Source organism: Staurois parvus, unplaced genomic scaffold (genome assembly GCF_062004578.1).
Source record: "Staurois parvus isolate SC_StPar_1 unplaced genomic scaffold, SC_StPar_1.0 ptg000091l, whole genome shotgun sequence".
Classification (NCBI taxonomy): domain Eukaryota; kingdom Metazoa; phylum Chordata; class Amphibia; order Anura; family Ranidae; genus Staurois; species Staurois parvus.
This window is the reverse complement of record NW_028317887.1, coordinates 1793041-1818653: the sequence shown is the minus strand read 5'-3', so window position 1 is coordinate 1818653 and position 25613 is coordinate 1793041. Positions and strand designations below refer to the sequence as shown.

General features: G+C 40.9%; 1 protein-coding gene across 6 annotated transcripts in view; it reads left to right on the top strand.

The window, feature by feature from the left end:
* Nucleotides 1-25613, top strand: part of WDFY3 (WD repeat and FYVE domain containing 3) — a 363148-nt gene that overhangs the window by 174560 nt on the left and 162975 nt on the right. For 5 of the 6 annotated variants that reach the window (XM_089670537.1, XM_089670536.1, XM_089670539.1 and 2 more), the window contains 4 exons: nt 10597-10680; nt 17471-17642; nt 20388-20602; nt 23543-23655. In XM_089670537.1, the coding sequence (XP_089526663.1) occupies nt 10597-10680; nt 17471-17642; nt 20388-20602; nt 23543-23655 (584 nt within the window). The remainder of the gene's footprint in view (nt 1-10596; nt 10681-17470; nt 17643-20387; nt 20603-23542; nt 23656-25613) is intronic. The other variant, XM_089670541.1, reaches the window with a different exon arrangement.

Genomic DNA, 25613 nt, shown 5'->3' with positions numbered 1-25613 from the left:
GTGACCTTTAAAATGCAAAATATGAATCTCCTGAAACGATGAATGTGAACTAGGCTATTGTGCTATAAATACTAGTAGTCTAGAATCCTGAATAATCACGGTTAAAATTTCAGTTGTTGAGGAGTAGGTATTTTACGTGGAATGGTGGCAGAATATAATACATATATGCTGCAGTCTGTCATTAGCTCTCTTTGTTTTTCTGAATCCCCTTTATAACAATATATTATCAGTTATTCCTTCCAATAGGTAATAACGCTATGTTATAGGGAATGAGTGACTCAGAAAAACAAAAACTACTGTGCTGATGCTATTGACAGATTGCATTATACATGTTCTTTTTGGTTGTGCCCATAGTTCCACTTTAAATGTTTTTAACTATTGTACGATGTGTGATAAGACATCTGTTTGTAATGTGTAGCCCTAGGAGCAGATATTAAGGGCTGAGTTTCTGTCAGCAGTTCAGTGTGGGTAAAATATGACAGGCTTTATCTAGCCATAATATTCTGTAAGCCTTCTATTACATCTCATCGTGATCCTAACAAATCCACTGCTCAAGCCCTGAAGAAGGCAAAGGTCAGAAACGTGTTGGCTCCATTTGATGCTCTTAAAGTGCTTCTAAAGCCTAAACATTTTTTTTACCTTAATGCATTACTTGCATTAAGGTAAAAAATGTTTAGGTTAAAGTATCGCCCCCCAGGGCGAGTGGGCAGCGGGGCCAAGCCTTGTTTTCTGTGTTAATGGACACAGGCAGCTTGGCTCAGGATCAGGCTTGCAAGTGTGCCACGATAGGAAGTGACCTTCTATGGTAGCACACCAAGCAGAGGAGAAACCAGGAGCACAAGTGAGAGACACAAGAATAGGAGTTTCAGGGTCACTCTATGCAATTCCAAACCTCTTTTGTCATTTTAAATAAAATATAAAGCTTTACAATCACTTTAACCTTTAAGCTTTTCAAAAAAGACTTTCAGTGATATAAGCTTTTGTAGTAGACTTTCCTGAATACCTAATCCAGAGTCTATTTTCTGTTGAATGGTACTTGTGTCACGATAAGAGGTAGCAGCTTAGGTCCAGGACAAGGTCCACATACGCTATACTTACATACCGGATCAACTCCCTTTAAGCACTTTATCATATATTTATCAAAACCAAATCTCTCTTGGATCAATCTAACGTCACATGAAATTTGTAGTCCCAGGTCCTGGCACTGTTTCTTGTGTTGTCGGGCAGCATATCAGCATATTTGATTCATAGCTTTTTCCCTCTTCTCATTGTGAAAGGGAAAAATCAGCCAGGTCATTCAGAGATTAATAACAATCTAAGCTTTGTGTAAGCTGCTGTCCTCTACTAAAACTGAAAGACTGTTCGTTTTAGGTGGACTGAGTCTTTAAGCAAATTCTGCAATGCGGTTTGTGGGCATTTCTCATCTTATGTTAAACATTGTTGTGAGATGGAGCTAGTGTACTTAATTCATTGTCTGAAGTGCAGAAAAGACTTGTCATGGTTAAGAGGTGATGTCTGCAGAGTGACACTGCTGGGCATGTTCTCTTTCATTTGTCACATCTTATTGAGGTGCTGGAAATACTCTTTATTGTGAAGAAGCCAAAAGAGGAAAAAGGTTCTAGATGTTATGTTATCAGTTGCACATCTTGTTAATGTCAATGGATCAAGAGATAAAGGACAACTATAAAAATACTGTAGTTCTAGTTGGCTTTCTTATAACAATGGTTAAAGGAAAGGACACATACCATACTGTTGACTAAGGGTTATTAATGGTTTTTCAGCTTACATGAAGAGGTATAGACTTTTTGGGAGATGTTAAATTTGAGAGCAATGTAGTTAAACCATTACTGTATCTACTGTAAAATTGTCAAATGTTACCTGCTGCTGTAGGAAAACTGTTGCTATGTCTAGAAATTTATATCTAACACCACTGGAAGCCCTTAAATCATCGCACACTAGCACATTATGAAAGACTTGGCCGAGACACGATGACGTCACTCCTGTGAATGCATGCAGGTGTGTCAGCCGTTGCACAGATTTCTGAAGGAACGGCACGGGTATGCCGTTTCTTCAGAGTGTATGCGCCAGTGACGTCATTGGCTTCAGGAACACTGAAAATCTCCTAAAAGGTGCATGTTTAGGAGATATTCCTTGTACCTACAGGTAGGCTTTTATAAAATTACCTGTAGGTACAAGTGTCCAGTGGGAGTTTACTTCCACTTCAAAGTAGCATGAAAGGCTAACTTTAGCTATTCTTGAAAATTTTCCCTCTCCCCTCTTTCTGCTTATCCTGCATACACTATATTAAAAAAGATCTGTGTACTTGTCTATTTTTAATTCTGCCTGGTCATGCGATCCAGTAGCTGAGAGGAGGGAGAGCCGACAATGGCTGGTACATGGGAGCCTATGGGTGACCTAATGGCTCCAGGAATTCACAGCTGTTGATGAACGCTCCCCTACATAAGGTAGCCAGAGCTGCTGAAGCTTTTAAGATTGGTTAGAGCTAGCCTTTAATATTACTTTAAGGGACGTGAAAGTCTCTAGATACAGATGCATGTAAAGGTCCACATAATGGCAAACAGATTTTGAATTTTTCTTTTGGTGTACTGTGGCAAGCTCCTGTGAATTTTTCTGTACATTATAGAAATAAAAAAATTAGCATGAAGGCTGACTTTGCTGAGCTTTTTCATGAAAGAAACTGTATAATGGTTTAAAGTAAGTATTTAAACTTATTCACAGTTGCCTTTTTCCTTCAATAAAACAAATTTTTTTCTGCTAAAAATTAATTTTAGTTAGAAGACTCAATTTTTTCTAATATGGAATGCCTGTATAGGCTTCCGTGACCTTCGTATAGTATTAGGTTATTTAATAAATCCTCATTGCCCCAGGAACGGTGGTCAATCGAAGTTTCGTTGATTTGGTTTACTAGGTAATGTTTTACCTTATGGGCCTTGCAGAAGGCCTCAGTGCAGTTGTTAAACACATTCAGCTTTCTGTCAAGATGTGACCTGATAGCATTCTGCAGTGCTATAGTGATAATGTAGTGATCGGACACTACACAATGGAAAGCAAGGCTCAAGTCTAAAGCTGGCCATACATGGTTCAAAAAATTGAACCAAGTCCCCTATTCACACACAAGGTGGATGGAGGAATCGTTCCTGCTGTGCCATAGTATTCTGAGAGCGGCACTCCTCCACTGTCAGGATACACTGATCAGTATTGCCACAATTTGGCTGAATGCTCTGATTGAGTAACAATTTACCAATAAGCCAGTTCATGAGATGTCGATTGACCACAATGCCACCAGCAGTTGTTCCAGATCCTAACACTTGCACAGTCTTGGTGAAAAATTAAAAAGCAGGATAGGTAGTCAGAGTTTCGATATCTCTCTCCTCCCCTTGCTGGAAATGTAACCCTATGTGCAATCTATAATGGACTAATATAATTGGCAGGGCAGGGGTAGAAAAGATAGGGCATTTTTTACCCTAATGCAGATAATACATTAAGGCTAGGTTCACACTTCTGCAGGTTGTGGTTTGATGCATTTTTCTGGTGCATTTTGTGGTGCGGTTTGCATTTTTTTGCATGTGTCTTTTGATGCGGTTTTAATGTTTTTGATGCATTTTGTGTTTTTTGGGATGTGTAAATTTTGCTAGATGGAGGTGTCTGTTGTCATGCAGGAAACACATGTATTTTTCATGTATTTCCATTGAAGTCTATGGAACCAAAAACAGTCTGCTGCAGGCAAAAAAGTCCCTGACCTTTTCCTCACTGGTTGAAAACGCACAGACGTGAACGTGATCCATAGGAGAACATGTTAAATAGACTGTAGTGCATTTCTGCAAATTTGAAAATGCACTGCAAAACGCATAGGTGTGAACCTAGCCTAAAGAAGTATCGCCAATGCATAAACGCATAGGTGTGAATCAAGCCTAAAGGAGAAGTATGGCCAATGCGTAAACGCATGGGAATTAATCAAGCCTAAAGGAGAAGTATGGCCAAAACGTGCTGCTTAGAACCTGAGCCAGCCGCTCTCGCCCCCTCCACAGCCAGGCCCTTCAGTGAGCACTGGAGGGGCAGAGCAGAGAGCCAGTGACTGACCGTTACCACGCTCTGTTCAGAGTGGACCCAAGAACTGGGGTCTTTGATCTCTCAGTTCTCAGTGAGGGCCAGCGGGGGGGACAGCCATATAGGTAAGTATAGATGTTTACTATTTTGGTTTTCTGCATTTCTCTTTTATGGTAAAAAATACTGTTTGCCTTTAGAACCACTTTAATATGCTGGTTGCGTGACTGTTTTCTTCTGTGTTTTAAGTCACTGACCTAGAAAATATATGTAGATAAGAAATTCTGAATTTCCAAACCTCTGTCTTATGACAAGATAACAGCCTGTCAACTAGTATTTTACAAAGAGGTCAGGAGTCACTGTATTCTGGACATGACAGGTTTATATTCGAGAATGATGGTGAAGAAGGATTTCTATTCTTTGAATGTTGTATTTTAAAAGCTGTTGTGTATTTCATCGAAAGTACTGTTACCAGATAACTGAGAGCCCTTGAAAGCATTTCTTGAATGTAGTATTCGTTCTGGTATTTGTAGCTGTTTTTAACATGAATTTCTGCAGTGGGAGCCTATAGGATTTAGGTTTCATTGTTTGTTGTTAAGAAAAGTATCACAATTCTGTATAACACTTGATTAAAAGTTCAACTCTGAGCAGATTACCTTTCAGCCCAGTGGCTAAGAGTTTAGCACTTCTGCCTAGCAGCACCAGAATTGTCGCTTCATATCCCAACCAGGGCAACACCTCCCTGGAGTTTACATGTTCTCTCTGTGCCTGCGTGGGTTTCCTCTGGGTACTCTGGTTTCCTCCCACACTCCAAAGACATGCTGGTAGGTTAATTGGATCCTGTCTAAATTGGCCCTAGTATGTGTATGTATGAATGTGAGTTAGGGACCTTAAATTTGTAAGATCGTTGAGGCTGATGTGAATGTACACTATATGTAAAGCACTGAATAAATTGGTGGCGCTATATAAGTACCTGTAAAAAAACAAAATTTAGTTATGTATTACGTAACCATTTATCTAGATGGATATGCCATGCTATCAGCCTCCTGTAGTCCACTGCACAGTCACACTCAGACTAGGGACAGGAATCAGAACTTTGAGACACTGAGAGCTGTACTGTATATCAAAGTATGGGCCTTTCTGTCAAAAACAGTGATCATGCTTACAGGAGAGGAGAGTGGAGGAGGTGACCACTTGTGTATGAAGCTGCTATTCAATGTCTAGACATAGGTCAGGGCTGATTGTGTATTGCTTAACTGAAGTACAGTCCTCAGAGAAACCCAGAAAACTGGCTAAACAGGATTAAAAATTGATGAGCAGTTATAACAGAAAAATATATGTATTTCAGCTGTTGGCCTATTATCCTAGTATATCAAATTTAGATACAGTGTGGCATATCTGGAAACACCTGGCATTAATAGGTCTCATGCACACTGGGCGTTTAGCCCAGGATGGATGTGCAAGCTAATGTAACCAGATGTTACCTGAATCAGTATTCAGCAGTTTTTGCTTAGCTCAAAACATGCCCAAACTGATGATACTCATGTGAAAGGACCCAAAGGTCTCATGGGGCTCTGGCATTTATTCTAATGTGAAGGGTACAGGTGCACCATCAAACCCTGCTGCAAACTGCCTGTCAAACTCTAAGAGGCTTACGGGTGCTGCGGCCGGACGGCACACCTAGTGTTCTGTATGTTTACGGCTTCCAGCCCCAAGTCCAATCTTTAAAAAACTCGAGCAGACTCCACCTCCGCAACATCGCCAAAATACGCACGTTCCTAACCCCAGAAACCACTAAACAGCTCATCCACTCCCTCATCATATCACGACTCGACTACTGCAACTCCCTCCTCACTGGCCTGCCTCGCCACTGGCTATCCCCGCTTCAGTCGATCCTGAATACGGCTGCCAGACTCATTCACCTTTCCAACCTCTCCGTCTCCGCCACCCCCCTCTGCCAATCCCTCCACTGGCTTCCGATTGCGCAATGGATCAAATTCAAAATCCTAACGCTGACATACAAAGCTGTCCACCATACTGCCCCGAACTACATCACTGACCTAATATCCAAGTACCGCCCAGCACGCACACTCCGCTCCTCACAAGACCTCCTTCTCTCTAGTTCCCTGGTCTTCTCCTCCCATGCCCGCCTCCAGGACTTCTCCAGGGTGTCACCCATCCTCTGGAACTCCCTGCCCCAACCCATTAGATTATCACCTACTCTCCTCTCATTTAGGCGCACCCTGAAAACCTATCTCTTCAGGGAAGCCTACCCCACCCCGTGCTAACCTGCCGACCTCCTCCACTCTTCCTACCACTTCATCCCCCACAGCTATCTCCTCCTGTGCCACTATCCCCTTCCTCCTAGATGTAAGCTCGAAAGAGCAGGGCCCTCAATCCCGTCATGTTTTGCATTGTATTGGTATTGTTCTGTCACATGTTCTGTCCCCCTTTGTAATGTACAGCGCTGAGCGAACTATTGACGCTTTATAAATACTGTATAATAATAATGATGTGCCCAGGAAAAAATGCCCAGAACCCAGATGGCTTTGAGTATTCTTCCCTGGGCACATACTGCCCTAAATGTACATACCGATAGATGTGCCGTCCAGCCACAGCAGCTGTAAGCCTCTCATACAGATTGACTGTCAGTACGCCACTTCATTCACAAGAAATCTTCCGCTAAAGTCCCCTGGAAAACTCTCATCCCCAGGAATATTGATCTCCTTGGCCCCTTGCAGCTCTTCTGGTTCCTCCCTTAAACCTTCACGTCACTACAGGATATAGTAGTGAAGCGGAGGCTGGCGGAAGAAATTACTGAACAATTTGTGAATCATGAAGATTGGCATTCCCAGAATCGTTGGTTTCCCAGCAGACTTTAGCAAGGTATTTCTCATGAACAGAGTAGCTTTATGGTGGCGGGGCAAAGAACATTCTAAATGTATAATGTATATATAGTGCAGCGCTATGATACTAATGTAAATTATATGTGAATAAAAGTTCATATAGTCCTTTACACAATAAAAGTGATTGTGAACAAAAAACATGTGAAGGTTTCCTCATCATTTAGATGGCTGGAATCAAATAGAAGAAATGCGCACTCACCGACCGCGCATTTCAAATGCGAATGTGTACAATATTATCCAGATGATCGGTCAGATATGCAGATCAGTAAGACACATTGGTCACCCCCTTCAAGTAACGACATCAGCCTTGTGTGCAGCGATATACCTCCAGGTCCAGAGAGCCCTCTTGCCCCAAGTGATAAGGTAGATAGAGATCCCTCTCCTGGTTATAGGTACCCCAAGAATTGGTTGCTGCAAATCTGGAACCCTCCAACAAGAGGGTCAAGAAAGGGAATGCCAATAGTGTAGTATGTTCAAAAACTTTTATTGGGTCATTAAAATGCTAGCCAGGGTCACATGCATATAACAAATACCGTCAGTGATCAGACAGACTGGTAAGTGAGAAAATGAATAATACATGTACTAACCCGGCAAAGGTAAAAGGTGGAAGACCACCGGACCTCCTCGTGGTCCCAGTGGTCAGGAAGTCACACTCGCTACTGGCTCCTCCTATTGTACACATGCGCATTTGAAATGCGCGGTCGGTGAGTGCGCATTTCTTCTATTTGATTCCAGCCATCTAAATGATGAGGAAACCTTCACATGTTTTTTGTTCACGATCACTTTTATTGTGTAAAGGACTATATGAACTTTTATTCACATATAATTTACATTAGTATCATAGCGCTGCACTATATATACATTATTCTTGTTACAAGGTCCAGTGATTCCTTAGAGTGTTTCAGCAACTGATTTTAGAGCGCTCGCTTTATCTTTATCCCATAGTCTGATTCTAAATGTATACATTCTTATTTTGCAGATATACCTTTTTTTTTTTTTTGTTTTGTTGTTAACCACTTGGCCTCCAGAGTATTTACCCCCCTTCATGACCAGGCCACTTTTTGCGAAATGCAATGTGTCATTTTAACTGGCAATTGTGCAGTCATGCAACACTGTACATAACTGATATTTATGTCATTTTTTTCCTACTAATAGAGCTTTCTTTCAGTGGTATTTGATCACCTCTGCGGTTTCTATTTTTTGTACTATAAACAAAACAAGGCCGACAATTTTGAAAAAGAAAGACCATATTTTTGACTTTTTTGCTATAAAACATATCCAGTAAAAAAAATTTAAAAATTAAATTTCTTCATAAATTTAAGCCAAAATGTATTCTGCTACGTGTCTTTGCTAAAAATAAATCCCAATAATTGTATATTAATTGGTTTATGTGAAAGTTATAGCATCTACAAATGGCAGTAAATATACTGGATTTTTTTTTTTTAATACTAGTAATGGCGGTGATCAGCGACTTATAGCGGGACTGTGGCGGGCATTCTGGCACTGGGTGGCAACTGGCTAACTGCCACTGATTTCCCCAGTGACACTAATACAGTGATCGGTTCTAATACAAAGCACTGACACTGTACTAATGACGCTGGGCAGGAAGGGGTAACACTGGGGCGATCAAAGGGTTAACTGTGTGCTGTGTGTGTTTTACATTGTGTGCCGTTTTACTTGGGAGATATGCTGCTTTGTATCTCTCTGCTGTGTAGAGAGATACAAAGCGGTATCTCCATGCTGACAGGAGAGAGACTTGTGTTTTTACACGGGTCTCTCCCCTGTCAGCTTTGCCAACGATCACCAAGTGCCGGCCGGGACCTCGCGATTGACATCCCCAGCCGCCAATAGCGGTGCGGTAGGGCGGCACGTGCGTGCGCCCCCTATCTGGAAATGCAAATCACATGTATATACATGATTTTGCACAGCCATGCCGCCCTGTAGCAATACTTCTGTCACTAAACCCAGGACCCTACATTCATTATATCTGGTCTCCCACAGTACACAGAACATGGAAAAGCAATTACTTTGGTAAATATAAACAGCTAAACACCTTTTCCCGTCAGCAGTTAGAGCAGTCTTGTGACTTCTATCAGTGTCCAACAGAGCACATTTTAAAGCTTGTAGGAGGAGTTTTCATTCTGCTCTCAGAAGATGCAGAAACCCTGATCTTTGTCTGGACAGCGCTGATTGGCCTTGTGCTGGGCACTCTCCCAAGAAAAAAAAAAAAACCTCTAGCAATACACACTAAATTGAGCATGTGCAGAGTGACAATATGTCTTATCAGGAGATAAGAGGGGGGCACTGGAAAAAGAGGAGGATCAGAGAAATCAGGATCAAACAGCATTTTTACACAATGCAGAGGATTAACCCCTTATGTTCCACAGTGAGTATAACAAGCATGCTTTACTGCATATACATACTGATTTTACAGTTGTGGGTTTAGTAACACTTTAACACAACCACCGAGAAAATGTAATGAAATATAGGATATCATCCTTGAGTTAACGTTTTACCTTTTAGTTACTGCTCAAAACCTGGCTACTATCAAGCTGCCTGGCTTTGGGCATCATCTGTACCATTATTGTAGTGGCTGTAGATACTCATTGACCTTTAACAGGATTAATCAGGAAATGACTGGTACTTTTTCAAATGTCTGGTTATTTTGATGAGTGGATTTTTGTATCTTTGGAATAAGTACATCACAGGTTTTAGTTTGTAAGATTCTTAAGTTTCTCTGTGTATGTTAGCAGTTTTGTGTTCCAGACTCGGTCTTAGTTGGACCTTTGTGTAAGAATGATTTAATCAGGATCAAGCACACTCTCGTTTGATATAAAATGAAAGTTGTGCAGCACTAAAACTTTAGAAGTGATCTGTAATGACATCTTTATTGCCTATAAGTAAGTGACAGCAGTAACTGGGGTAGCACTAATGCTCGGTAACCATGGAAGCTGAATTCTCTTTCTACCTGGAGAATGGATAACATTTTAGTAGTCCAGAAAACATTGATGATGTGGAAAATGTAATAATTAATAGCAACCTGTCTAGTTTTACACCCTTGTTTTAGCCACTTGCTGTCTTATTAGTTATTAGGCCTATTAAATACATATACTTGGGTTACGTCACCTTGTTTATAGCTGGATGGAGATTGGTACTTGAGCTGGACTATTCATAGCTGGGGAAGCTCTCTTCACAAGTTTCTCTAGTCTTTTCACTGTTGTTCATGAGCAGTTTCAACTCTTAACCACCAGAGATGGTGCTTCAATACCTCAGTGGAATTGGGACTCTGTAATATAATGACTTGGACATATTATTATATTAATATATAATGGACATTATAAGGGAAACATTTCTCCAAAGCCCAGCAGGGAATTCTATGGAAGTTAAATCCTGTGTACCACTTTTAAAAATGAATACATATCAATTTATTTATAGTCAGTACATGTTTTTCTTGTTCTTGCTTATTTTCTGGCACAATGAAAGTCTATATAAAGCCACCCTATGTTTTGATCGGCATCTCTTATCTGTTCTTTTTATTGCTGTTCTTACTCTCTGCAACTAACAAAGCTTTTCCCACTTGTCTTTCTAACTCTTCTGTCTTGTTCATGTCTGTCTACATCTGCAGTCGTGCAGAACAGATCCCGCCTTGTTTGACAAATGAGACCACTCTCCCTTCACCTTGGGGGACTCCAGCTCTTTCCAGGAAAAGGTACTGCTTTATAAGGCTCTTATTCATCATGGTGGATGAACACTACAATATAAATACTGGCTCTGTCTGATAGTGTTAAAGTGCATGCGACCTCAACATTTTATATTCCTGATGTGTGTCTGTTAGTGTACTTGAATAAAAAAGTATTCAGTTCTCTTTGCATTACTTCCTTTGTTTGAAATATCTGGTGATCCTGCCAGTCTCCCTGCTTTCCTGTTTCAAACTGACCACACCAGGGCATGGAAGCACATCCATCTCAGCATGGTCAGTTTTCTTCATTCCATTCTACTTGGGAACACAGTCTACCTGTACTCCAGATTTGTGGTGACATGCCCCCCCTTATATATTGAGTGTTTCTCAACATTTTTTCAGTCAAGGCACCCTTTAAAATTATGGACAGTCTTGTGGCACCCCATTCTAAAATAGGGTGCCTCTAGACTGTCCATAATTTTAAAAAGTCACCCCTTTCTAAAATGTGAAAAACTATTCTAATAGTTTTATATAACGCAGCAACATCCACACATGTGGGGCACCCAACATTGGAGGTGATTTATTCTTCGAAAGCAAATACACTGGTACTGACTAGTATTCCAGTTTTTCTCTTTTCCTTCAGTTTTTCTCCATCACTGAGCTAATGTGACCCCCCGCACTGATGGAGAGGGGCAGGGGAGGGTCAAACTAGGATGTTGTGTAGGCAGCTGACATCCTCATCAACTGATGTCATTGGTTGTCAGGACGCCGGCAGCTAGTAGGTTGTAATGGTGCACAATGAAAACCTGTGGCTTTGTGTAACTAAAAGGCAGGCTTGTCCCACCCACTCGCTTGTATTCACGTTTTAGGCAATTTTGTAATATTTTGCCAAGGCACCCCTGAAGAAACCTCAAGGCACCCCAGGGTGCCAGGGCACCCTGGTTGAGAAGGCTGATCTAGACACACACCAGTGGCTAGGAAAAAAATGTATATTCTAGCCAATAGAAAGAGTTTATGTTCATACGCTTATAAATGTCATACTGCTGTAATAGTGCATAAACATATGCAAGAATAGAAGCATTTTTTCTGCCAACTTCTGGCAGCATATTTGGAGCATACCTGTGTATGAGGCTATTGCCTACATTCATATGGACATAAAAATATCACTCTATGAATTGTCCATTGAAAACAATGTAGCTGCATTCAGATCTATAAATAAAAAACACTTGTAAATGTTTTTTTTCACAGCCATGTAAATGTGGCCATGCACATGCAGGCATTTAGGCACATATTTGTGCACAGTGTTCAGGGGCATTAAAAACAAAAAAAATGCCCCAAAGCTGCATAAAGAGGAGCATATAAGCATAATTTACACGTGTGTGCCCATACATACATACATACATACATACATGTACATCAATTCTAATGAATAGCATACATTAAATTAATACTCTTATTAACTCTGAATGCCTGTAAATTTACACTCATACTCTTATAAATGCTGAACGCTTGTAATCGCACATAGATCTACACATAAATGCATGGAAATACTCACGACTAGAGTCATTTTTTGCCAATGTCATAATCTCATATGCCTGTGTGCATGAGGTCCTAACCCCCCCCCCCCCCAAAAAAAAGATTGGCCATCCGCGCAGCGCAATAAGAGCTAATCCAAAGAACCTTAACACACAGTGAGATTGGAAGATTCGTTCATAAGTGGTTAGGGTGGGTACTGTTTCTGTTGATGGGTTTAGAGAACAGGTTGAAAGAGATCTTACCGTTTCATCATCAGAGACCTCCATGTCCACAAAGTTAACAGAGGACCTTTAAAAAAAAATAGGATCACCTTCAGTAGTCAGAGAGAGAGTTTAGAAACAAAACAAACTCTTTAAAATATGTCTGTGAACTGTTTCAAATGACAACTATTTCTCAGAAGCATGCACATGCCTGGTTTGGATACATGGCTGTGGGTTATGTATGTTTCCTCTCAAGCAAACCAACAAAAAGGTTTGCAAATGAAAGAGCTTCATAACTGCATAGAGCAGTTCCATGAATTTGTGCAAACCTTCTGTTCTCAAACTTGGAACAATTGTTAAATGAACACCAGGCCCTTTAAAATGCAGATGGAACTGAGCTGAGGCTTTAAGAATTTCCAGCAGTCCATATAAAAGGAAATTTAACAATAAGGTACTCGGCAGTCTCTGTTGAGATTCAGCCATTTGCAACCCAGTGTCACTGATTTGATTTTTTTTTTTAATTCAGGGTATCAAATTAGTGGAAATCTGTAAATAGTTTGCAGAGTCATCTAATATCACCTGGTGTTAATTTGCATAATCTAACACAACAATTGATCTACCCTTATCCACGGATTTTCAAATGATCCCTTTATCAGACTTCAGGGATATAATTGTTTTTGTCTCATCACAATCAAGATTTGAGCAAGATTGTCCTGATGCAGGTGCTGGCTCTCATCTTTATTTAAGCTGACCAGAGATAGATTAAAATTTTCTGCTGAACCAGATGAATTTTGGTTCGTCTATGTATGTTTCCATTCACAATGATCGAGTTCACATGAACGGAAATGTTGGAAAATTTTGGTTAATTCAGCTGCAGGGCTGATCAGCATATTGGGAAAGCCAAAGAGTCCCTGCTATCAGAATACAAAAGCACACCTTGAATGTGTGGATGGGGGAATCCATTCCTTTTTGTTTGTTTTGTTTTTTTTGTGAAGTCAGCTGGTAGATTAAAAAAAAAAAAAAAAAAAGGATCCATCTATGGCCAGCCATCATTAAGCCTGCCATTCATGAATACAAATTCAGACAGTTCGGGTATTGGCACAGTAAAGGGTTCTTTCTGGCAAGTCGACAATACAGCTCATTTTTGTTCAAGTATCGTTATATTGTGCTCCTTCAAAACAACCACACTGTATTTTTCCAGAGCAGCCTGTATTTCTCCTGAGGTTACCCGTGGGTTTTTCTTCGTATCCCTAACAATTTTTTGGCAGTTGTGGCTGCAATCTTTCTTGCTGTATTTGTACTTGGCTTCGTATCAAGAGATCCCTGAATTTTCCTTAAGTGATTTAAGAGCACTGACTGACATATTTAAGTCTTTGGATATCTTTTTATATCCTCTTCCATCTTTCTAAAGTTCCATTACCTTGTTATGCAGGTCTTTTGACAGTTTTTTTTGTGATCCTCTTGGCCCAGTATCTAGCCTGCTCAGTGTATCCACGTGAGAGCTAACAAACTTATTGACTATTTATATATGTGGGAAATTAACCTTTAATTGCCATTTTAACCTGTGATGGTTCACCTTGTGTGTCTGTACAAAGGCCTAACATTCCAGGGTATATTAACTTTTGATCATGGCCATTTGGATGATTTGTTGTCATTCTGATTTAAAAAGGAGCCAAACAGTACATATGTGATAATAAATGGCTTCATGTGATCACTATTCTTAAATAAGATTTGTTTATGATCAGTCGTATTTTCAATATCATTGCCAAAATTTCAAGATTTCAGCCAGGGTACAACTGTATTCATGTAAATGTATACACACAGTTTTATAGACCTAGCCACTAGAAGATAATTTGCCAGAGTGTTAGGGTTACACCTATTAAGGGCAGACTAACAATTTTAATGACATTACTGTAACAGCAGTTCCAAAGCATACATGCATGCTTATTTTAGGCACATACATCTGAAGGTAACTTGCCTACATATTAAGATTTTTTTTTTTTATATATACCAGTACCTCTAAAATAAAAATTCTAGCTGTTACTGCATTATGTCTCCTTATTCTCTGTTTTACAATGTCTCATTAAAAATATTCTAAATGCTTTGACAAAATAGAAAACGTGTATGCAAAGCCAGGCCTAAATAATGCAACACACTTTCATTTCTATAAAATATTTAAACTGGTTATATTTTTAGAGAGACCTTATTTTCCCTGGAAGAGAAGTCTCTCAGATACAAAAAACTATATTATTAATGTGGCTGAGGCATTTCAACGTGCTTTAGTAATACATGATTAATAATATAATATAAAAGTGATGTATTTAGTGATTGATGCACTTCATATTGATTGTTTTTTGTTTTTCTTTTTTGTTAAATGTCCTTTATTTCAGACTTTTATTTGCTTTGTTCTTGATCCTTAAAAGGTAAAGACAGCATCATCAAGTGAGGTCCTCCCCTCATTTGAAAAAAAGAAAAGAATAGAGACCCTTCTAAAAGCTCCTTACTATCTCTACAACCCAGTAGGTTTAGAACACTGCCATTTCTCTCCATTGTTGTGGTCATCACTGAAGACTCTGCAGTTGCTTTGTGCTCTGACTGTGATTCTTTTATTGGGCTAGGGTAGGAAAGAGAAAGGTGAGGAGTATGTTATAATACCTGATTCTGTATACATTACATTGGTGGGTTTTAAAAGCATGGCTTAAAAAATTAAAGTTAATTTTTTCAAGGCATTTAAAAGCCTAAGTCGGCTATACATACATCAAATTTCAATCCATGTATTGGTGGAGTGTTTGTACAGAGGTCGATTTACCAATTGACTTTTGTACAATCAGCCTCTTGGAAAATTTCAGCACAATCAGCATTGCTGGCTATAGATTGCAGTGCTGATCAGTGTATTTTGATGGCAGGGAAGGCTCAGCAGTAGTGACTCCCCCATCCACAGTTTTGAGGTGGATGGGGGAATTGGGTTGAATGAAAAATGCAGGTTGAAGGAACAACAATGACTAATGTATGAGCTGCCTTAGGGATCTAGTGATAGATCTAGTGGGACATAGAAGTCCGGAGGAAATGGCTGTTAAAGTTGTACTTCCTCAGTCTGGTCTTCTGGCCAGTCTTTAATTGGACAATAAAGGTCATGTTGTTTAGACTATTGTTCTTTGGGGAAGAATTCAAAAAGTAGCTGTGAGGCTTTACCATGACCTTAAAGCTGCTTTAACCACCTCCCGCCCGCCATATAGTCCAATGATGGGCGCAAGGTGGTTCTCTCGTTCTGAGAGGACGTCATATGACGTCTTCCCATTCTCACCGCGCATGCGCGGCTCAGGGAGTGCGCAGCGTGGCGATCGGTGGTGCGCTGTGTCTCCGGACACAGCGGATCACCGATCTACGGAAAGAGCCGAAGATGCTGGCACGGTCATGTGCTCAGCTGTGTCCAATCACAGCTGATCACATGTAAACAGGGAAATGCCGGTTATCGGCATTTCTCTCCTCACGAGCTGTCACGCTGACAGCTCGAGAGGAGAGGAGAGCCGGTAATCAGCATTCTGCGGAGGGGACATGTACACTGATCATCAGGACACTGATGATCAGTGTGTCCTGATGATCAGTGTGGCCCCAGAAGTGCCACCTGTCAGTGTCCATCAGTGCCAGCTGACAGTGCTGAACAGTGCCACTTGCCAGTGCCACATCAATGCCACATACCAGTGCACATCAATGCCACATATCAGTGCCCATCTGAGCTGCCTTTCAGTGTCGCCAGTCAGTGCCACCTATCAGTGCTGCCAGTCAGTGCCACCTATCAGTGCTGCCAGTCAGTGCCACCTATCAGTGCCAGTCAGTGCCGCCTATCAGTGCCATATATCAGTGCTGCCTTTCAGTGCCCATCAGTGATGCCTGTCAATGTCCATCAGTGCCACCTACCAGTGCCTCCTCATCAGTGCCCATCAGTGCCACCTATCAGTGTCCATCAGTGCAGCCTATCAGTGCCCATCACTGCAGCCTCATTAGCGCACATCAGTGAAGGAGAAAAATCACTTTTTTGCAACAAAAACTAAAACTTTTTTCTTTTTTTTCAAAATTTTCAGCGGTTTTTGGTTTGTTTAAGAAAAAATAAAAAACCCAGAGGTGATTAAATACCACCAAAATAAAGCTCTATCTGTTACAAAAAAATGATAAAAATTTCATTTGGGTACAGTGTTGCATGACCGCGCAATTGTCATTCAAAGTGTGACAGCGCTGAGAGCTGGAAATTGGCCTGAGCAGGAAGGAGGTATAAGTGCCCTGTAGGCAAAGCGGTTAATACAAAAACACTGCAGTGCAACTCTGCCCTCTACTTTGTTTGCTTCTGGATTCCAAGAAAGCAAAGCCCCATTCAAAGTTAAGAATGGAAAAAGTGGATGAAAACCCAGTTATATGACCTGTTACTAACACAGACTGAGTAGCTGGCATTCTGCATAAGCATTGAATTATCATTTTAGGGATTGTTCACATCTCTTTGGTATCTGAGATGTAAATATCAATACATTTATCTGAAGAGGTTTTTTTTTTTTTTAGTCCTTTTAACTGCTGTTTTTGGCTTTTGATGTTTTTTTTCTACAGCCAGTAAACCCCCCAGCATGTTATCCTATGTGTCCATGCACACAGACTGTAATCAATGATTTTTGGCTGGAAAAAAAACCCAGGACTAGTGGGTTTCTAGAGGAGTTTTTTTAGCTGTAAAAATGCTCTAATGCTGAAAAACGCAACAAAATGTGGTAAATCATGGCAAACCAGTGTTTTTGCACTTTTTTGACTAAAAAAAATCTTTTTTTTTTTTTTTTTGGTCAAAAAAAACTCTAAAAAACCCAAACGCAAAAAAAGCAGTTAAACGCTAATACAAAAACACTTACAATAGCTGAAAAACGTACGTTTTTAACGTGACTTTACACAGCTAACATTACCAGCGTTATTACAACGCCCAGTGTGCATGGAGCCTAAGGAATGCCACTTGTAAAAGTTTCACTGAAGAAATATCACAAAACATCACAAAAAAAACCCCAAATAAACAGAAGAGAAGTTCTTGATATGCTCTCATCTTTTACTTCCAGACATGTCTACCATACAGTATCCACTTCTTCCCTGATACCTCCTAAAAACATTGGTGACCTGAAAGTTCATGCAAGTACAGCTCAAGGTTCAGATGCAGTAATCATCCATCCCGGTGCCATGCTTTCAATGCTGGACCTCCTGGCATCTGTTGACTCTGACTCCCAACCAGAAGTATGTAATGTAGAAATCTGTAATGTACAGCTTTGTATTGTGACTGTGTGTTCTACATGTTTAACCTGTTTATATCATTCTGTTTGTTAGAGTAACTTCTTAATTGCTGTTGGCACAGCCATTGCTTTTTACAGGATTTTCAAGACTTATGTTTTGGTTATATAAAGCTAATTAAAATCATAATTAAATAAACAGAGACTTTCATTGATCTCATTATTATATTAATTATGCCCTTGGAAGGGTTACATAATGAAATATTTTTCTACAGTCTCTCTTGTTTGGGTTCATAGCTAAATACTTTGTGAACATTTGAGTTTTTTTGTTTGCATTTTTTAAAAATCTTTTTCTACATATTTGTTTTTTATTTTCCTGTTTACTGTGTCCACCCCCAAATATTTAGAATACGCTTTAACAAACACTTTTAGGCCTAGTTATAAAAACTCAAAAGGAAAACAAAAATATAATGGTTGCCCATAATGAGTTATATTTCATTTTTTTACATTTCTTTTGTTTGAAAAAAAAAAAAAAGAATTTGCTGTTATCTACGGTTCTTCATTTCCTTCAGATTGAGAATATGAACATGTATCTTTCAGTAAAATTCCAGGCTTAGCCCTAACTACTCTTAAACATGCCCCCTCCTTCCCCCCTCCTAACAATTATGCTTACTAACCTGTGTAAGAAAGATCTGCTTATTTTTTTTTTTATTTTTTTTTTTTCAGTCTGCTCCGGTCACATGATCTCCTGTGTCTGTCAGTGGCACTGCAGGGGAGAGGAGACAGAGTGCTCAGCAACGGCTAGTAAAGTATGGAGTGGTGATGTCACCCATAGGCTTTAATGGTCCATCTGTTGTCGGCACACTCTCCTCTCCCCTGCAGCTCTGGTGGCTGACAAAAGGGGGTGGGATCATGTGACTGGACCTGTAAATAGATATTTCTTACACATGTTAGTAAGCATAGGTGTTAGGAGGGGAAGGTGGGTAAGGGACTGTTTTCAGTAGTTAAGAATTAAGTCTGGAATTCCATGTAACTGGTGATTTTTTTTTTTTTTCTTTCAACGGGACCAGAAGGTACATAAGGTGTGTGTAATCATGGGGTACATACAGTGGTGTATTTAGGTTTTGTGCTGCCCTAGGCAACACAAAAATCGACCGCTGCCAACACCCCCCCAATTCCCTGCCCCAGTGGTACCGCCCCCTGAAAAATGCCACCTCGCGGTAAATACGCCCCTGCTCTCCACCAAGTATAGTCCTCCCTCAGTACAGGCCCCCTCCCTGAGTACAGACCTCATTCCCTACTAAATATAGATCCCCCTCCCTCAGTATAGACCCCCCCCCTCCCACTAAGTACAGACCTTTCTCCATCATTATAGACCCCCCCTCTCTCTGTACAGACCCCCTCCCCTTCCACTTGTGCTAGTATGGATATGGGGTGGTCGGATATGTGCGGGGGGGGGCACTTTGGGAGGGGAGAAGGCTTGTGCTCTTGTGTCAGGTTGCATTTCAAAACCAAAACCATCTTCTAGCATAGATCCTCTCTCCTCCCAAGGTGCCCCCCCCCCCCCAGCACATAACCTCTTAACCCTTTGAGGACCGTAAGGAACGCCAAAAGAATCAATTTTTTTGTTTTTAAAGTTCGTACACTTCAGTTGCTGTAACTAAGCCATTTCATGAAATAATTGGCAAAAAGCTAGATCCATTTGTTGATAAGAACTAATATTTTGACTCAAACCAAAAAAAAAAAAAATAGAGTTTTAAGTTCTTAATCAGATGATACACGCAATTACAAACATGGGACAAATATGTCCCTTGGTCCTCAAAGGGTTAACCCCCCAATCATTCATTTTTTAACCCCCCCCCCTTCCTAGTCACTCTGTCCCCCTCCTCTGCCCAGGACCAATATAAGAAACTTGGTACAGACCGCAGATCAGCACAGACATGCACAGCAGTGTCTCTCCTCCTCCCCCCTCCTCCTCCCGTGTACATATAGACAGCGGAGAAGGAGGCGGCTTCGGTGCGCTCTGCTGGGAGCCAGCCGGGGACAGAGCTGCGGATCAGTGTCTCTGGTGTGGTGTCGGCTCATATGCCCCTGCTGATGGACCCTGCTTCGGTCCACCCACCCCATAGCAATGTCACTGCACACACAGGCAATGAGCAGAGCTGAGCACCGGATGCTCCCAGTCCCAGCACTCAGATCGCTCTGATCAGTGGAGGCTCCTTCCTCGTCCAGCCACTCAGCTCCTCCTCTCTATTGCCTCTGACCTGACTGTGTGTACCCTGCAGATAACAGCTCCTGTGTGCACTGCCACGTCCTGTGTCACTTCTGCAGGGGGGGGGGGGGGGCCCTGAAAATTCCGCCCTAGGCAAATGCCTTGTTTGCCTCGCGGTAAATACGTCCCTGGGTACATAGCTGGAACAGATACCATATCAAAGCATAACTCGTGTGGTATATGGCTTACTTTGCAACCTGTAGAGATGTGTGAAATTAATTTATCAAAAATATCTTGATTTACATACTATATTAAATTTCATTTTTGACTTGCAATGTAGCAGGAGGTTCAGGTTCACCCTATTTTCAAATATTCTAATCCATGTTTTTCTTTTCTTTCCTTTATTGACAAAAAAAACATTTAGGGGCAAGCTGTACTGTCCTATTGCTTCTCACTGGTGTTATCTTAACTAAGATCTTTCAGTGGGTCAGTAAATGTAAACTCCTAATGTCCTAATGACTTTAACCTTTACTCTTACAGCATGCCTTGGATCTTCAGTTGGCAGTTGCAAACATCTTACAGTCATTAGTACACACAGAGAGGAATCAGCAAGTTATGTGTGAGGGAGGGCTCCATGCCCGTCTGTTGCACAGATGCAGTGCTGCCCTAGCTGATGAGGACCATGCATTACACCCTCCACTCCAACGTATGTTTGAGAGGCTAGCATCTCAAGCATTAGAACCTATGGTACTAAGGTAAGTAGTTCAGTAAAAAGAATGATAGTTTTCTAAATGGCTTTCTGTCTGCATTTCTCAGACTAATGACGACAGCATTAAGTTGGTAGGGCTATGTCCTGTTAACCCCCTTGATATTCCTGCAGTCCATTGCTTGTATTTGTAGTTCCTTGCAAACTGTTTTCCTCACTATTGTAAAATCTTTGACAGGAGAAGATCTCTTGTAGAGTCCTAAAGGTACCCAGAGTCATTAAGGCTTGTTAATTGGATAAGGCAGCAATTGTTACATCTGGGCACCTTTTGGTTACAGAAAAGATAATTTCCTGATCACTTTTGGGGGAAAAGTTACTTAGAAGTTATGAACCTGAATGTCCATGTACCAAGCAAGCACTGGAGAGCTCACCTAGATATGCATATGGCTACCTGCAGATGTTCTTTTTAAATTCAAAAAAACTGCCCATTCTTTAGTTTCTTATGTAAAGTTTGATTAATGACTCAAGTGATTTCTCTTGCATTCATTGACAGACACAGCCTCTCTTCTTAATCCATGCCCAAACAGGGTCAAACTAGGCAGAAAAAAACTCGGCACCTCCTATGGGCAGTCCTCACTGGGCATAAAACCCCCTCTTTGCTTTAGGCAATCTAGTAATTTCTGCCTATTGTCTTCAGGAGTATGGACTTGTGTTTCTGCAGGGACTTGTGGTTTCACAGTTTTTTTCCTTTTTCATGGAATGTTTCCCTTTTTCCTTTGGAGATATATCAACAGTCGGGCTGGGTGACAGGCTGGACAATCTAGATCCAGTGGTCACCCCGGTTTGACAGCTAACTCACCGCTTTGCCGGCCATGACTATACCCCATCATGGGCCGGGGCAGGCCAGCAAGGTGAACGTCTTACGGGAACACCTATGACCAGGCACCTATAGTCTGTATCACAGTGTTACCCCTGGCTGGCAGCCACCCCATTTCAGTGGAAAGGAGAATCTGTCACGGATTGGTAAGTAGATGCCTCCTTCCTGCCATCTCTGAATGCAGTTCGGGGCATGGGTACTCCCTGGGCAGATTGGTCCTTCGGGGTCCCCTCCTAACCTTGGGGTGGTCTGCCTCCCCCAAAACACCCTCCCCCCCCCCCATTCTCCAGGACATTTACCTGCAGTGCTGAGTTTCTAGTCTGTGTTGGAGTTGGCGGCTTTGTCCTGTAAGCCACCTTATCTGATTTTATGCAAGGACAGAGTGGTGCTCAGTTTTAATTTTTTCGACTAAAATATTTTCGTCAACTAAATTAGCACTATTTTAATTGACTAAAATACGACTACAACTTAAACAAGTCAGATGACTAAAATACGACTAAAACGGCATTTTATTCAAAAGACTATGACTAAAACTAAATGTAAATTTGACGTCAAAATTAACACTAGTTAGATCACAACAGCTAAACCTTAATACCATAAATAATGTTGTTCGATTTTTACTCCAGGAGTATATGACTTTGGAAATTTTAGAGAAATGCCAAAATAATGCATTACAATTTAACTAAATAAATTATACCCCATTAGATTTTGTCCCTGCACTCCTTGGACGTAGTTTGCATGTACCTTTCTGCGACAGCTACTTTCCAGAGGTCGGCTTTTCTTTTTGTGCTCATGGACGATCTGAAGAAATACATGGCAGCTTCTTCTGCCACTATTTCCCATTGGATTCAGTGGATGATTGTACATGTTGTTAAGGGGCAGGAACCTCACTTTCCTGTAACAGTGCACTCCACCAAGGTGGTTAGTGCTTCCTGTATGTTCTGATATCTGGCGTCTGTTTCTCAAGTTTTCACAGCGAATAACCTGGTCATCTGTGTGCCCATTTTCTACATTCTATGAGGTTGACATGTTGGCATTCTTTGGTGCTTGTTTTGTCTGCAGTGTTGTGCAGGCGGCTGTTTAGGACTCTCAAACACTCCTTGGGGTGGTTTGGAATGTTTGCATGTTTCCCTGGGGTTTTTCTCCATTAGGCTACGTTCACACTAGCCTTGTTTTCAAGCGTCAGAAAGGCGTTTGGGAAGCGTTTTTACCGCTTCCCAAACGCCTCGGACAATTCTGCCCATTGCAGCACATGGTGCTGTTCTAACGGGAGCGGTAGTGTCGCGGCGCGTCGTGGTGCAGCAAAACGGACGCCTCTGGTCTAGTCAGGAGGCGTTGAAGCCTCCTATTCTAGTCTATGGTGCTGCTCCGCAAATGCCCGGCCAGTGTTTGCGGTGCGGTTGCGGTTAACACTCGGCAAACGCCTAGCAACCGCCGCTGAACCACGTTTGCGGAGCGTTTGCCGAGCATTAAACGCTCTGCAATTGCCGGACCAACGCTTGCCAAACACTATAGGGGCGTTTGGCAAGAGTTGGTAAAACAGTCAAGTGTGAACGAGCCCTAAGTTGGTTTTCCCACCCATCTTTGTGGCACTGCTTGGGCACATTCCTGTTTGGTCATGGGTTTAGAAGAGAGACTGCATCCGTCAGTACCCATAAGAGAAAACAGGAATTTTTGTTACGCACCATAAATTCTCTTTCTGTGTTCATTGGCGGACACAGCACCCACCCCTCTATGGATTTTTTTTTTCTCCTTTGACACTGCTTGTAACTGACTGGATTGCTTATTGCAGAGAGAGGGTTTTATGCCCAGAGATGACTGCCCATAGGAGGTACAGAGTCTTTTTTTTGCCTAGTGTCTTACTCCTGTAGGTGGGGCTATAAAACCCCGTTTGGTCATGAATTAAGAAAAGATGCTGTGTCTGTCGAACTCAGAGAAAGGGATTTTACGATGAATAACAAAAAGATCACATTTCCTTCAGAGCATTATTTTTATGAACTGATCATGCAGAGATTTTTCAGTATGCCGGACAAATGTGATCAATGCTGCAAGCTATCATGATGCTAAAACATGTGTTTGTCTTAATTTCCTGTTTGTTTGTTTTTATTTTAGAGAATTCCTCCGTCTTGGAAACCCCTTGAACTGTGCAGCTTGGGACAAGCGATTATTGAAACAGTACAGAGTACACAAGCCTAGTTCTCTCAGCTATGAACCAGAAATGAGAAGTAAGGAAGTTTAATAAAAATGTCTGTCTTAAAGGGTTAGTCCACTAAAAGTGTTAACTTTTTTAGATAATATGCAGTTGTGCATTCTACCAGGTTGAGACCTAACCGCAGTAGTTCCCAACTCTGTCTGGGAGTTTTGGGTTCTAACTGACCTTTTGCGTAGTCCAGCCTTAGCGAATTCATTCTCCATAAACAACATTAATTTTAAAAAAAATCTAACAGGGATAGTGAGAACCCATCATAATGGCCACAGCAGGCATGCAGATCCAGTATTATTCAATAAATGACCAAGAACATAATGTGTGACCACCCATCGTGGTGTTAATGTGCCACTAGTTGCTAGAATTTGTAAAATATTTCTGCTAAATCTTGTGGATATTTTAATTAAGCATTCCCTGTGTTTTTCCTTCCTCCCCCGCTTTAAATTGCATATTTTGTTTTCAGCTTCCAAAGTTTGAACAACTGTCAGGTCAGCCCGTCTGTTCCAAAATTATAGTTTAGCCACAGATAAGATGGAAATAAAATCTGTTTGAGTATTTGCACTCCTTACTCTTCCCACACACACAGCCCACTTTTCCTACATTCTACTTTGACATATTGGTGACGTTCGCATTACAGGATATATCCTGTGTCTTTCCATTCAGCAAATCTGTGATGACGTTAATCTGTCGCTGCCTCTAACATTTTTTTAGGTCTGCTGAACCTGACTATGTTTTACTAATTTAAAAGAATATTTAAACTTTCAAGTTATTAAAATTGCTTTCCACGGGCAAACAAAATATATTTGTGCCAAATCATTTTCTAAAATGTGTTTTAGGGGAGCATACAGTCAGTAAATGACGAACAGTTTTCCTTGTAATTTACACAAAGTGATTATACTAATTGTATGGAGGATTCAGTTGGGAATATTTTTGGACACTAAATATACTGACATGTTGGAATGAAACACTAAAAAGGAACATGTTCTGTAGTTACACTAACACTGCAGCATACAAATCACTTGAATATTAATTTGAATGGAGTGCCTTTTTGGTTTATTTTATCATAGAAACAATTGAGTACTGACGTGATACTTTTTTTATTTGCACTAACATACAATTTTGAGGACAAGCTTTCGGAGTATGTCCCCTTCTTCAAGGTCCAGGCAGTACTCCTGGACCTTGAAGAAGGGGACATACCCCGAAAGCTTGTCCTCAAAATTGTATGTTGGTGCAAATAAAAAAAAGTATCACGTCAGTACTCAATTGTTTCTGTCGCAAGTGCATTAATACGGCTACAATCACCTCAAGCAAAATGGAAGATACTTTATTTTATCATAAAATATTTGCCAAATACTATGCTGTTCGTGTTGGGTCTTCTTTATGTTTCTAGGGGATGTATACATATTTTCTTTTTATATTATGGTCATCTTTAGACTATAACATTTCTAAAAATATATTCTTGGCAGATAAAATGAAATATTGCATATGCCTGTTTTGTATTCTCATTTTCACCCAGCAGATGAAGGCATTGGCTCCTTTTCGCATTTTGTAACCTTTCTACTGCAAAGCAGAGCTGAAGTTTACACATAGACATGTGAATGAATCAAAACTGTGACTCTCCCATTGCTTTTCCTCCCAGCTGCTCTGTGTTTAGAGAGACAGAGTCTGAATGTAAACAGACTCTGCTGTGTTCTTTCTTTAGAACACTCCCAAAACTTTGTGGGTCCTATGTGTACACAGTGTATAAAATGTTTATTCCTGAATTTGCACACTAGAAATCAGGAAACAATAAATCCAGGGTTTGTTTCTATTGTCCAAGTTGCTCTAAAATCGATAGCTATATGTGCTTTAGCCTAAAAAATTACTTTTTTTGTACAATAGCGGTCTTAACCTCTTGCCGTCCGCCTGCTGTTTATAAAAGGCAGGGCGGTGGCACTCCAGGGGCGGGTTGCCGTTCATAAACGGCACCCACCTTTT